This window comes from Dendropsophus ebraccatus, chromosome 7 (assembly GCF_027789765.1).
Source record: "Dendropsophus ebraccatus isolate aDenEbr1 chromosome 7, aDenEbr1.pat, whole genome shotgun sequence".
Classification (NCBI taxonomy): domain Eukaryota; kingdom Metazoa; phylum Chordata; class Amphibia; order Anura; family Hylidae; genus Dendropsophus; species Dendropsophus ebraccatus.
Genome location: NC_091460.1, coordinates 133,566,592 through 133,581,501, shown reverse-complemented (window position 1 = coordinate 133,581,501; position 14,910 = coordinate 133,566,592). Strand labels below are relative to the sequence as shown.

At 42.1% G+C, this 14,910-nt stretch overlaps 1 protein-coding gene across 1 annotated transcript in view; it reads right to left on the bottom strand.

Moving 5' to 3' along the window:
- The window catches only part of COL25A1 (collagen type XXV alpha 1 chain), a 127,326-nt gene that overhangs the window by 77,581 nt on the left and 34,835 nt on the right, over positions 1 to 14,910 (bottom strand). The window contains exons 11-16 of the mRNA XM_069976212.1: positions 12,411 to 12,455; positions 12,082 to 12,108; positions 10,387 to 10,431; positions 7,411 to 7,443; positions 6,269 to 6,304; positions 548 to 592 (exon numbers count right to left, since the gene is read on the bottom strand). Coding sequence (XP_069832313.1) covers positions 548 to 592; positions 6,269 to 6,304; positions 7,411 to 7,443; positions 10,387 to 10,431; positions 12,082 to 12,108; positions 12,411 to 12,455 — 231 coding nt within the window. The remainder of the gene's footprint in view (positions 1 to 547; positions 593 to 6,268; positions 6,305 to 7,410; positions 7,444 to 10,386; positions 10,432 to 12,081; positions 12,109 to 12,410; positions 12,456 to 14,910) is intronic.

Below are 14,910 nucleotides of genomic sequence, written 5' to 3'. Positions count from 1 at the left end.
AGACGAAACTAAGAATTCAGTACACTCAGTTTTTCTAGTGATCGAACTGACTCTGATCATAAAACGATGGCTTCACTTTATGTGAGTGGAATACCCCTTTAACAGTCCAGCAAACATTTGTTTTATAGGAACATTTAGATAACAATAACCACTTTAAATACTTAAAGGGGTATTCCAGGACTTTTATATGGATGGCCTGTTCATAGGATAGAACAATAAATATTAGATTCATAGGAGTTCAACTTTTTTCACCGCCCACTATCAGCTGACTGAAATGGCTGAAGCACTCTTGCCCATTGTTCATTGCTTAGCAGGCATGGCTGCGTACGTTCAGCAGCCCCATCTATAGATGCAAAGCTTTTTCAATCAGCTGATCAATGGGAGTCCGAACCCACCCACCTAACAGTGATGGCCGAGCCTATGTATGGGTCATCAATATAAAAGTCCTAGGAAAAACTTTGAAAAATATCCGGAATACTCCCTAATATATAAGCGAAACCAGACAATACGGAACGGTCATATTAGAGAATAACTTAGATGTTTTTACCTTTATCCCAGGAAGTCCAGGTAGCCCAGGCAGTCCTGGTTCACCCTAGAGAAGAATTATATTACAATACAGAAAAATATTTGGTGGTTAGTAACTTATAGATAACATGGAGCATAAGCGGGAGTCTCACTTTAAGATGTTACAGACTTCCTTGGATTCAGTATTAATAGTCATCAGAAGTCATGAGTCAGTCAGTAAATGGGAATAGAATGCCCACTTCATGGACGCTTTGAGAAAAAGGTTTATTAAAATTGTATTTTTTAAGTGATTTGCACTTTTACCATCCAGCTGTAAAATAAACTTCTATCTGCAATATCTGCCAAGGTGTAAGTTCCTCCACTGCCAGAAACCAATTTCCTCTACTATGGAAGTGAAGACAAATTAAAGGGATTCTGTCAGCTATAATTCAGGTTCCAAAAAGGCTGTCACTATTAGATATGTTAGGTCAAGGAGACACATGGTGCATCTCATATATCTGTCTGCACTTCCAGGAATATAGATAACGCTTTTATCCTATAGTATAAAGAGGTATTCCCGAGCTCCTGAAGTGCAACAAGCTGTAACACCTTCTTACTCCCCCTCCCCATACCTGACCCTGCTTGGGACTTCCAGGTGTCAATCAAGCATGGAGGGGGGAGAGAGGAAACATTCCAGTTTGCAGCCTCTTTGGGCCCTATTCCACAGTAACTATAATCGGCCGAAATAGAGAGAACGATCAGCCAGAGAACGGGCCAGACCTAAAATCATCGTTCCCCCACCGCGCATCGCTATGGTTGAATAGCGGTGCACGGCGGGCGACCGACGATTTGAGAAGCAGCAGCAGCATACATTACCTGTCAGGGCTTCTCTTCCGCTCCGTCCTCCTCCCCGGGTCCCGCGCGCTCTGGCTTCAGAATGGCCGGTCAGCTGATGGAGCGCTCAGCCAATCACAGGCCGGGACCCCCGCGGCCTGTGATTGGCTGAGTGGCCTGTGAGCTGACAGGCCATTCTGAAGCTAGAGCGCGCCGGAACCGGGGAGGAGGACGGAGCGGAAGAGAAGCCCTGACAGGTAATGTATGCTGCAAGGGCTGCAAGGACATCGGTAACGATGTCCCTGCAGCCCTCGCTCAACAATCATCGGGCCGCGGAATAGGCCCAGTAAACAAGCGGCGATCTAGCAGATGGGTGCTCGTTTACATAGTTGATCAGGCCCTCCTCGGCCCGTGGAATAGGACCCTTTGACTCTTTGTACCAGAGAATAAAAGCATTTTTCTATACCCTGGAAGCACAGATAGATACAGTATATGAGAGGCACCATGTTTCTCCTTGACCAAACAGCTATATAACAGCGTCAGAAGTTTGGAATGTGAATTACAGCTGACCGACTCCCTTTACGGCTTGTTTGGTAACAAAGACGTTTTTAGTCATCATCACCATTGTTCTATCATCAGAGTATGTGGCAACCATACTTCAATACCGATAGTAGTATATTAGATACCCCTGTATAAGGGGTATCCCAGTGTCACTCTGTAAAATGCCATGTGATTCCACATTTTCCTTCCCAGATTTTATGTAAATTTTGAGAGTTGGAGCCATGAAGAGGTACAATATGGGGCCACAAGACTCCGACAAGGCTGAAAACCAGGATGCTGATCAACTGCAGAAGAATGGAGATTCATAGTTGTCCAAGCATGGGCAATCCTTCTCCCAATTCTAGCCCCACGGTGCATTGTGGGGTAAGGAAAGTCGGAACTTGAGAGGAGTTAAGCGCTCATTTGAACAACGCCAATCGCTTTGTTTAATCAGCGCTCCGCTCATTAAGTCAGCTTCCTTTCGGCGCTGCTTCGCTCCCAGCCACTCCACCCCGGGTGCCGAGGAAAAGCTGAATCCAATCCTGGGTAACTGGAAGAAATTTCCCAGGACTGGATCCAGCTTTTCCCAGCATTCTGAGAGGAGTGTCAGGGAGCGGAGCAGCGTCAAAAGGCAGCCGACTTGATTAGCAGATCGCTGATCAAACGAAGCACTTCACTTCGTCTAGACTTAGGGTACTATTACACGGAACGATAATCGGCTGAATCGGACCGATTCAGCCGATTATCGCTCCATGTAATAAATACAACGATCAGCCGATGACAAGGAGCATCGGCTGGTCATTGATATAGGTTCTGACCTATTTTCGACGGGCGCCTACCGCGCACCGCTACGTGTAATAGCAGTGCGCGGCCGGCGACTGACGATATACATTTCCTATCCACGTTCCAGGGCTGCTCCTGCGGTCTTCTTCTCCCCGAGAAGTAATAATATGTAATAGGCCCAGTAAATGAGCGACGATCTAGCAGATCGCTGCTCGTTTACAGGTATTATCGGGCCCCCATCGGCCCGTGTAATACCACCCTTAGATTTGGCAGCCACCAGAATACAAGCACAGCGTGGATCTCACCTATACCGTACAATTAGAACCAACTAAATAGAGTCTTAATCTTGGGCTGTTGAAATGATCCACGTGCTAAAAGAAAAGTAGAAGATGTTTGCACCTTATGTTCCCTTTTATTTCTAAATAAGCCTAATTGTTTCCGACGTTTTCCTTATCATAGTTTTGATGTTTAACGTCTACACATTCGAGCTTTTAGTCACCCTATACTTGCCTTAGAAGCGTTCTCCGTTTCTTTCTTACAACAAAGCTCTCTATGTCTTTTTCTTGCTATACGGTGACGTTCAAAATGCTTTAATTTTAGAAAATTACCTGAAGTGTGATTGCCACCTTCAAAGAACAGAGCAAACATAATTTTCGCATCGAAGCTACATGAAAGAAATCTATGTACATTGGTACCAAAGAAATGTCAGGTCGTATTGATTTTTTTTTTTTCCCTCTTCACAAAATGAACTGTTTGTCAGCTCGGCAAAGCAAAGACGCACTTTAAGGAGAAAGGAATTCTGTTCCATTGCCACAGGTGTAGAAAACCAAATACCTACTGTACCAATGTAGTCTGCCTTTACAAACCTTTGTAAGAAAATCGGCCGTTGTAAAGAGCTCAGTGAATCCTAGTGTGGTACTATAATAGGACACCACCAAGTCAGTTCATGAAGTTTCTTCCCAAAGACTTTGGGGGAGAATTATCAAACTGGTGTAAAGTAGAATTGTCTTAGTTGCCCCTAGCAACCAATCAGATTCCACTTCTCATTCCTCACAGACTCTTTGGAAAATGAAAGGTGGAATCTGATTGGTTGCTAGGGGCAACTAAGACAATTCTACTTTACACCAGTTTGATAAATCTCCCCCTTAGTGCCTATTTTTGGTTAAAAAGTTTTGGTTGCGGCCATTTTTGGATCTAAATGGTATTTATGAACCAGTATTTGACATGCAAATAACTATTTTTGAATACTAAATATTAAATATTCCCATAATCTGGGATTTGCACCTTATTTTTAATGTGCGTAAAAATTCGTACCTATTGGCGCAGGCCTATGCCTGACAATTTTTAAGCTGTGCGTTTTTTTTTGTTTGTTTGTTTTTAGGATGTGCACAATTTTTGATAAATTCACAAGTAGAAATACAAATGGAATACAAATGGCTTAAACTGGATAGAAAAATCGCAGCTATTAGACTCAAGAATAAATCTCCTCATAGTACATAAAAGTCGCCAATGCTTCAGACTGAATAGCTGCAGTGTACCAAATCTTATTTGGCATTGAAATCAGCACAAAAACTGTACACTAGGAGCTTCATGGGGCATGGGAGTCCATGACTGAGCAGCTGCATGCAAACCTTACATCCCTAGCATCAGATTAGGTAGTGGCACTTCACCACTGAATTCTGGAGCAGTGGAAAAATGTTCTGTAGAGTTTTCTTATCTGGCAGTCTGATGGACCAGTTTGGGTTTGGCAATTGCCAGGAGAACGTTACCTGCCAGACTGCATCACCTGTCAGACTGCATTTTATTATTTGATAGAGGATAAATATTGCCTAGGCATCTTAGTTCTAGTGACAAATCTTAAAGGGGTTATCCAGCGCTACAAAAACATGGCCACTTTCTTCCAGAGACGGCATCGCTTGGTCTGGGTTTTTCTGCTCAGTTCCCATTAAAGTGAATGGAGCTTAATTGCAAACCACACCTGAACTGGAGACAAGAGTCACGTGGCCACGTTTTTTTAGCACTGGATAACCCCTTTAAGGCTCATGCAAGTCAAGACATTTAGGCAACTGTTGGTTGTAGCTTTGTGAAAACAGTTTGGTTTCGGCCATTTTCTGTTCCAACATGACTGGGCCCCGTAAAGGCCTGGTTTTGTGAGTTAGGTGTGACTGGCCGGCCCAGAGCCCTGACTTTAACCCCATCCAACACCTTTGGGATGAACTAGACCAGAGATTGTCAGCCAATTTATTCACTTTTCTGTCACTAAGGTAGTGGGCCCCACACCTGGAAAGGAATACAGATTTTCCAGAAACAAAAATCACCTATGAATCCAGAACCCCACTGACTTGAAATTGAAATTCATTACTCTGTACGGGAAAATTTGTCACTGCGCCAATGCTGTTTCTTGTCCGGGGGGGGGTACTTGGTGTGGCGATGCTTGATAGTGCTGCGCCAAGTGTCGGGGGTTGAGGGGTGCTGTTGGTGAGGTTGTATGTATGTATGTATGCAGGCCATATGTTTTGCCACGGGCAGACATATCAAAAGCTTTATTGCGTTCAAAGTATTTTTATTTATTTTTTGTAACAGGTAGGCTATGTTCACACAACGGCAAAAACCCCCGAAAAAGGCGTCCTCTTTTTCTATTTAAAAAGACACCGCAATTGCCGCAATTTAATTGACTTTAATACAATCCATTAAAGTCAATAGAATGACGGACGTCCAATGCACACAATGTATTAAGTGACGGGCGCGGATGTCAAAATAACAATCATGTCAATTATTTTCGGACGTCTTTTGCAAACAGCGGACGTTATTTTTTAGTTGTTCACACACAGTTTTTCTTTACTGGTATTTACTATTTAATTCAATGGACTTTTCAATTAAAGACACATCCGAAGGGCGAACAGTCCACCTGACCTAGAATAATGTACCGATAGCCGTGATTGCACGGATGGGCAGCCAGACAGCGAAAATATGGACGTAATTTTAAACGTAATGTTGTGTGAACATAGCTCTATGCTTTAAAGGGCCGTACAATTGGTTCTGTTTATTATTCATGGTATCTCTAGATTATCACTACTCTGCCATTACTATTAGGTACCCATATCGGTGCACGTTAGGAACCATGAAGCATCATACATACAGTAGATAGTTTACATTGGTCAAAGTGTGATGGCCTCGCTTAGTTTTACATGCAGTGTTAATATTCAAACACAGCAGCTATTGCAGTCATAGGTTAGCCGAAGCGTAACAACAAAGGCAGACAGGGCGACATACAAAGTGATAGTAACAGTAATAAAAGAAGATATTATACAGTATGTGGAGATATTACAGCCACATCTATTGTCCTCATTATACTTCACAATATCAATGTATCATACTTTGTTCTCTACATTAAACATCTAATTGCAGATGGGGAAGATTTATTAAACATGGTGTAAAGTAGAATTGGCTCAGTTGCCCCTAGCAACCAATCAGATTCCACCTTTCATTCCTCACAGACTCTTTGGAAAATGAAAGGTGGAATCTGATTGGTTGCTAAGGGCAACTGGGCCAGTTTCACTTTACACCATGTTTGATAAATCTCCCCCATAGTCCTGGTGAATTTTACCTTTTGCCCCGGGCGGCCTGATTCTCCAGGTTCACCCTGAAACAGAAAGATCAGAAATATAAAATCAGGTAATAAATACAATGTAATTGTAAGAGGAAAATGACACATTAGTTTACATAGTAAGGCTATGTTCACACAACGTATTGAGACCGGCCGTTCCGTGACTTAGGTACTTAGGTACCGGCCGGATGATCTGGACAGCCGCAGAGCTCTGATGCGGGCGCATCAGCGCGTGCCCGCATTAGAGCTTCCCCCTGCACACAGTGAAGCAAGCGGCCGGAGCCGCTAGCCTCACTGTGTGAACTGACAGGGTTTCCTACGGCCGCAATTCATTGAATTGCGGCTGCAGAAAACTGACATGTCAGTTATTTGCGGGGCCGCACGGGATGTGTATACGTATACGGGACGATGTGTATACGCTCCGGCCGGGATCCCATTGAAACTAAGGCATTGTTCCACCCCGCAAAAACTACGGCCGTTGTTGCCATCGGCAACAACGGCCATAGTTTGATGTAGTGTGAACATAGCCTCAATGTACACCTATAGCCTCAATGTACACCTATAGACTATGAAGATTTATCAAAATGGTGTAAAGTAGAATTGGCTCAGTTGCCCCTAGCAACCAATCAGATTCCAGATTCTCATTCCTCATAGACTCTTTGGAAAATGAAAGGTGGAATCTGATTGGTTGCTAGGGGCAACTGAGCCAGTTTCACTTTACACCATGTTTGATAAATCTCCCCCATTGTTTCCAAACAACGGCCTGAAATAATTGACAGTTCATACACATTGTGTCTGTCTTGCAACTGTAATGTGACTGAGTACCAATGCTTAATTGATTCTCAGTCACACCCATACGGCGGCCAGATCGCAATGGTTTGAGAATAATGTTCATCCGCCCGATAATGCAATATTGGCCGGATGAACATGTAAAACAATGACCGTTGTTTGTATACAGTGTGAAGCCATAATGAGTTTTTAGTACCTCATCAACAAAGAATTATCACTAAATGTAATAATATAGTTTAAAACATTATAAATCAATCACGAAACTATTTAAACCGAGGCAAGTAACCATGATACTGGGACCAAATATAGTAAAGTGCAAGTGCCATCAAAAGTGACAAAGTAAGTGACCCGACCTTTATGCCAGCAGCAGATGATCCTGGGTCACCCTAAAAAATACAAAATAAAATTAAATACAACTTGAGATTGCAGGTTTAGTGGAAAATATCAAATATTGTTTTTTAAATATACACATAAAAAGTGAATAAACACAAAGGGGGAGATCTATCAAACATGGCTCAGTTGCACCTAGCAACCAATCAGATTCCACTTTTCATGTCCCAAAGAGTCTGTGAGGAATGAAAGGTGGAATCTGATTGGTTGCTAGGGGCGACTGAGCCAGTTTCACTTTACACCATGTTTGATAAATCTCCCCCAAAGCACTAGTATCACTGGTTATAATGTCCACAGCTGACAAAACTATGACAGTATAAGGCTAGGTTCACACTGCATTTTCAGCATCCGTTTAACGGATCTATTTTTTGCAAAAAACGGATGCATTTGTGTGCATCCGTTTTTCTATTGACTTCCATTATAAAAAAAAAAAAACGGATCAAAACGGATGCGTTTTTTTTTACGCACAATAAAGTACTGTTGACACTACATTATTTTGACTGTTAAAAAAACCCGGATCTGTTAAACGGAAGCTGAAAACGCAGTGTGAACCTAGCGTAACTAAAGAACTTTAAATGGTTTCTTCCGTCAAACAACCACTTAAAAACTACTTATTCGGGTCAGACGAGTGTCTCCATGTTGTAAGAAAGTAAGAATGACCAGACATACGGTAGCCTGACAATACGTACAAAATATATTTTAATTGTAGACATAATATCCAAACCATTAGAGGTAAAGGCTTCCAGGCGTATGTGTACGCCATGTGCTTCCATGATAAGGTAGGATTAATATTTATCAGTAGACTGTAAACTCAATGGCCCATCAAAGCCCAATGGTCCATTACTCCACAATAACCGGAGTAAATGATATTCTCATGAAGAAGAGGTCATGAGTGTGTATGGCACTACTTACTATACGTTCTCTGCTTTCCTAATCCAAAGCAATCACTGCTCAGGAAGCCTGAAAACCTAAGAACTTTATTTGTACGCTCAGCGGGAAACATCCCGGCAATCAGATGTAATTTCCTGCCGAACAATTATTGGCCTTAACAATATTCTTTAAAAAAAAAAAAAGCTGTAAAATTATTCCATGTGAGGTGGCATAGGCTGGGGCTGCGCTTTATTGTTTTATCGCTCCGCGGTTACACAGGAGTCGTCCTACAGAAAGCCGCACAGGGCTGTTTTTCTCCTCGACGTCAATTTTCCCTGCGTGACTTAACTGAACATGTCATTAAATAGAACGGCGAGAATTATATAATTATATAATTAATTATATAGACGCGGCAATACAGTATACACTCGCGACAATTGTGTCAAGTGCTGAATATTAGCGACAGTCTACGAAGGTGACCGGTGTACAATAGACCAGGGACGTCGTAGGTGTCGTAAAGTTCAAGACTCACACAGATACATATGAGAAGAAGTTGAAATGTGAATGTTTCTTTGCACATACTACAGCAGGGGGGGGGGGGGGGACTCGTTGGCTCGGAGCCACGGACGCAGCATTGTTTGCGTACGATAATTACATGTTTTCCTTATTTTCTTGTGTTTTATTACATTCGGTCTTTTTTTATCAGTCATCCCACAATTTCCTGCCCCGCAGCGCGGTGTCAGACACTTATATAAATAAAACATTGGCAAGCGGCATATCACACATTTTGTAGAAAACATAGCTGGCAATGATAAGCTTAATATTAATAGATGTCTATAAGCTAATATCCACAAACCAAGAGAGAAGTTACTACCGTATCATATAAGTGAAGTTAGATTTTATAAGGACTTACATTGAATGATTACCTATAGGAATTAAAGGGGTATTCCATATAACTTCTGATATGTTGCTGCCCATGGTGAGACTAACAATTCCTTCCATACTTGTTATTATCTCCTTACAGTCTCCTTCCCCCAGTTCTCAGCTGCTGAAAAGCATCTGTGTGTGAGCTTTTCTCTCTGTCTCCCCTTCCTCCCCCCTCCCTTCTGAGACGGCTGATGTAAACAAGTCCCTAGCTGGCTTTATTGACAACATAGTTGCTTCTTTGTAATGCTGGGGGGGTTAATCTGAGGTCAAGTTGCCTATGACCTCAATGTGACTAACCCTCCCAGCATTACAAAGAAGCTACAATGTTGCAGATAAAGCCAGTCAGGGACTTGTTTACATCAGCCGTCTCAGAGGAGAGGGGGGAGGAGGGGAAGACAGAGAGAAAGGCTCACACACAGATTTTTGAGTCTTCAGCAGGAAGCAGCAGCCGAGAACTAGGCGAAGGAGACTGAATAGATGATAACAAGTATGGAATGAACTGTTAGTCTCACCATGGGCAGCAACATATAAAAAGTTAGGTATGAGGGGAATACCCCTTTAATGTATTTCTTCACTGCCTAAGGTACTTTGGTAGAGATAACGGACCTAATTAAAGGGAACTTTAAGTCCAATCAGACTAGACTCTGCTTGAACCCACATTTCGGCTGATTGCTGTCTTTCTGCATGTCAAAAAAGAATCCTCAATTCGAGCACCACGTGTTTGTGTCGGTGCCGACCAGGTAGTGTAAAAAAAACGAAATTCAGTGATTTGGTTCAAAGTTTTTATACAACCTGATCCCTGACAGTTAATATGTATATATATATATATATATATGTATATATAATGAAGTATGATGTGAGAAAACAATCATGGTGTACTGTATATGCTTTTGATTCAATTATTTAAAGGGGTTACCCAGCGCTACAAAAACATGGCCGCTTTCTTCCAGAGACAGACTCGCTCTTGTTTCCAGTTCAGTTGTGGTTTGCAATTAAGCTCCATTCACTTCAATGGAACGGAATTACAATACCCCAACCAAACTGGAGACAAGAGTGGGGCTGACTCTGGTAGAAAGTGTCCATGTTTTTGTAGCGCTCGATAACCCCTTTAAACTTAATTTTATAAAAAGCAGGAGTCTTACCTTTTCTCCCGGATCACCTTTAGGGCCACCTTCCCCCATTTCACCCTGCAGGAGAAAACAATATACAATAACAATCCAATCCACCTTGAAATAGTGTCCAAGTGCTGAACTCAAAAAGAGACACACTTTCTCTTCTTATTTTGAAAAAAAAAAAAAAATAGTTAGCTTTTCTGTGTCCATTATGGTCTATGGAGGGGGGGAGGGGACAAGGGGGGTGAGTGAGCACAGATTAGAGAAATGGCAGCCCTGCAAAACACAACATCCTGCAATCTTCTCTCATCATGTTCCCAGATAAGTACTGACCTTTCTGACTTGTGAATACAGCGTTTTATGGGCCCAGACAGTCTCCAAACTACACAGCTGCTTGTCTGCTCTCCCTGCTCGCTCATCCCCCTCAGCCCCTCCCCCCTCCATAGGTTATAATAGACTCAGTAAACCCGTCTTCATCTTGCTTTACTGTAATAAAGCAGATAAGAAGTGTGTGTGTGTGTGGGGGGGGACAGCTTTTTAGTACAGAAAGAGGCTTTTTTGCCTAATAAAACCTATTACAGAGTTTCTTAAAAGTGCTTGTATTATTTATTTCTGCAAAAACATTTTAAATGACATTTACACTTTAAGTCCAGATGACATCAAACCTCGGAAATGAAATAGCAGCTTCATGCAACTTCTTTACTAAAATGCTGTATTTTTTGTTATAAATAAAACCAGTCAAGACTGTTGTGCGTTGCTGCTTGGGAATTGCAGAATTAATACAGAAGAATGACTCTTTTGTTTGCAGCATGCGGTTTGTAGTAATCATACAGTCCATCTAATAAAAGGTCATAGGAGTAAACCAAAGCCTGGACCACTGTCTGTATGATCTCAAGACATTGGTATGATAGTTACAGCATGACATTTTCACATTGCCTCCTTTTTCAAATAAACATCAATTTATATATCTAATATTATTTGTCTATTCCCCTCTCTATATCCAATCGTATAGCACAAGAACATGTATTATATGTGTAGATCAGGCAACAGGTAACATAGTAGTAATAAATATCAGATACCCTGTTTCCCTGAAAATAAGACCTAGCAAAGTTATTGTTTGGAGGCATGCCCGCCGAACAGAACACCAGGGCATGCTTCTGTGATTCCTTTTAGCCCGCCACCATTGTCCCCTACCTTCACCGTCCATTGTAGAGCAGCTTCAGGCAGGACATGAAGACTGTCACCTACTCCTATATTCCCTTTTGCGGCATCAAGAAGCCCATGGCCTGCTGCTATCTCAGTTGTCCTCCAGATGTAGAGCTGCACACAGTCTGCCATTATCCTGTCTTCTGCCACCATACCATACGCTGTCCCTGCTGTGCTGTACTGTACAAATGTGCTGTGGTGAGCTCCCCCTGGTGGCTGGAAGCTGCCATATCATATGCTCTGTCTATGCTATGCTGTACCAGTGTGCTGCGTTAAGCTCCCCCTGGTGGCTGGAAGCCCTCATACTGTATGCAGTCCCTGCTGTGCTGTATAAGTGTGCTGTGGTGAGCTCCCCCTGGTGGCCGGAAGCTGCCACACCGTATGTGACACGTGAATTCATGGAAAAATAAGACAATACCTGAAAATAAGACCTAGAGCATCTTTGGGAGCAAAAATTACAATAAGATACCTAGGGAGCATATATTTTGTCAGGCTTCACCAAAACAAGTTACTACTTACCTTCTCCCCGTGTTCTCCTTGATCGCCCTATATAAACAAATCAAAGCAATATTTATTAAACATCAAAAAGAACAATTGTCTTCATTGTATAATGCACACGAATGAAAAAAACCGAGGTGAAAGATCAGGATCTGTACAGTCTTTTTAAACTGAGCATTTATGATAAGACAGGACATGTATTTGCACTGATTTCTTGCACATTAGTGGAGACATCCAACAAGCTGCAGCAATAAATCAACTCTACGGCAGATTAAAAGTGACAACACAATAGGGCTACTGTAATTATAATATTGTGTTCTTTAGCTGGAGGCAGTGTCTCATTGGCTCACCTTCATCCCTTGAACGCCATCTAACCCAGGTGCACCTTGATCCCCCTAAAGAAAAGAAAAAGTTACATTTTTTGAAATGAAAAGCCCAAAGCCATAAATGCCAAAGATTATAGATATGGTATCAGGTCAACTTAGCTCCTATTCACAGATATCAATATGACAAAAAGATCATCTTTGTCTAGACCAGGGATGGGGAACCAACAGCCCTCTGGCTGTTTCAAAACTACAATTCCCATCATGCCTGGACAGCCAAAGCAAAGCTTTGGCTGTCCAGGCATGATGGGAATCAGTGGTGTAGCTACCATAGAGGCAGGGCAGGCAGCTGCTATGGGGCCCATGGAGCAGGGGGTCCTGGGGGGGGAGGTAAGAGCAGTCCTGTGTCCTTCTACTTAATCCCTTACGTACTGCAGTGTGTAAGTGACCCGATGTTCACTTACATACTGAAATGCAAACAAAGGGTTAAAAAGCAGAAGATAAAGAGATCTCTGCTTCACTGCACTGATAACCCCCCGACCTTTCTTCTCCACTGCCGCAATCAAATAGTAGAATGTGCAGAGCTGGAGTTCCATGCAGAGGTCAGGGGTTATCAGTGCAGTGAAGCATAGATCTCCTTGTCATCTACTTTTTAACCCTTTTTTGTGTTGCAGCATATAAGTGAACTTTGGATCACTTACACACTGCAGTATATAAGGGGTTAAGCAGAAGGCAGTCTGCTCCTGCACCTATGTTTTTAACCTTATGGGCTCCTAATGGGCGCATATAGTTAAATACAGTGGATTGACAGAGCAAGCAGCCATTGGCTCTCTGCTCTGCCAGTCACTCGTGTGGCTCCAGGCAGGATTCTGACTCTGGCCACATAATTGAATATACAAATATATATATATATATATATATATATATATATATATATATATATATATTGTATATATTCAGTGCTTTGTGTTGTGCGTAGGGGAGGGGGGCCCTGTACAACTTTTTGCTATGGGGCCCTATGAATCCTTGCTACGTCCCTGATGGGAATTGTAGTTTTGCAACAGCTGGAGGAAGAAGGTTCCCCATCCCTGGTCTAGAACGATTCTTTGCCGTTATTAAAAGGCAACTCCAGCGGAAATAAATTGTCTTTCAAATCAACAGAAAGTGACAAGAGATTTGTAATTTACTTCTATTAAAAAATCTTCAGTCTTCCAGTACTTATCAGCTGTTGTATGTCATAGACATTAGATATACAGAACATACAGATGCTGAAAAGTACTGGAAGACTTGAGATTTTTTAATAGAAGTAAATTACAAATCTCTTGTCACTTTCTGACACCAGTTGATTTGAAATAATTTTTTCCCCGCTGGAGTTTCCCTTTAATGACTCAAGCTATGTGCTGAGCAAAAAATCCCTATGCCTCTATATAAATAAAAGGGAGATAGAGGTGATGCCCTTTATGAGATTATGACAACTACAATCTTCTTTATAATTCATCCTGAGAACATCCTAGTGCTAGAATATGAGTTGCTACTGGGTCACCAGGACTATGAAATGTAGCCTGTCATCCTGATTTCTATGCATGGACCTAGTTATTATACTATACAGGAAGATACTGACAGAATTGTATAATCATTGCTGCAATCAGATTACATGGAAGGGTTATTATGGCTGGAAACTCAATACCATATCCCTGTATGCGTGAGACTTCATTGCTATCAAAGCTATATAGTGCTGGACTGGCCCACCAGAGGTCCGGGGAATCCTCCGGTGGGCCCCCAGCTCAGAACCTGCAGTAACATTGACTGACATGTCATTTCTCACTGGTTCTTTAGTGGTGGGCCCCCAGGATCATTTCCTCTGGTGGACCCCAGGTACCCCAGTCCGACACTAAAGCTATAGGGCCAGCTAGTGTGGTCTACTAGAAGGGGGGTAGGATTACGTCCAGAGTTTATTAGGTAAGGTGGTGCATACATACTTGCTGAACTTTAGATTTTTTATGAAGACGAGGTGGTGTTCTGATGGCTTGCAGCAAGTCAACAATAAAAAAAAGTATGCACTTAATAAAGTTTTGTAATTGATATCTGGGCTCGGGGTCTTTCTGCCGCTCCTTGCCGATTCGAGATCGTCATATTGTTCAGACACAGCTAATGATTAATTATCGGGAAGATGAAATAGCAGATCCCGCTGCTGAAGTGTTTACACAGACTGCAGGACATGTAATGCTTCAAGACAAGAGCTATGGTTTTAATTTCAGTCTTCCTTCAGTTCGCGCTTCACCTTTAGCTACAGATCTAGCTCTACTTTTTTTTTTTTTTTTTAGAAAAGACCTACGAGCCAAGAGAAATTAGTCAAGAATTCTCTGCAACATTTCCCAGCTGGCTAACAATTGTGTCTGAGCGTTTTCCTCCATTGACGGTTTCTTCCCTACCTTTTCAATGAATGCTTTCCTTGTGGTAACATGATCCAGCATTTATATATTATTCACATGGGGGATACAAGGACGTAATACTTCAATATACATTG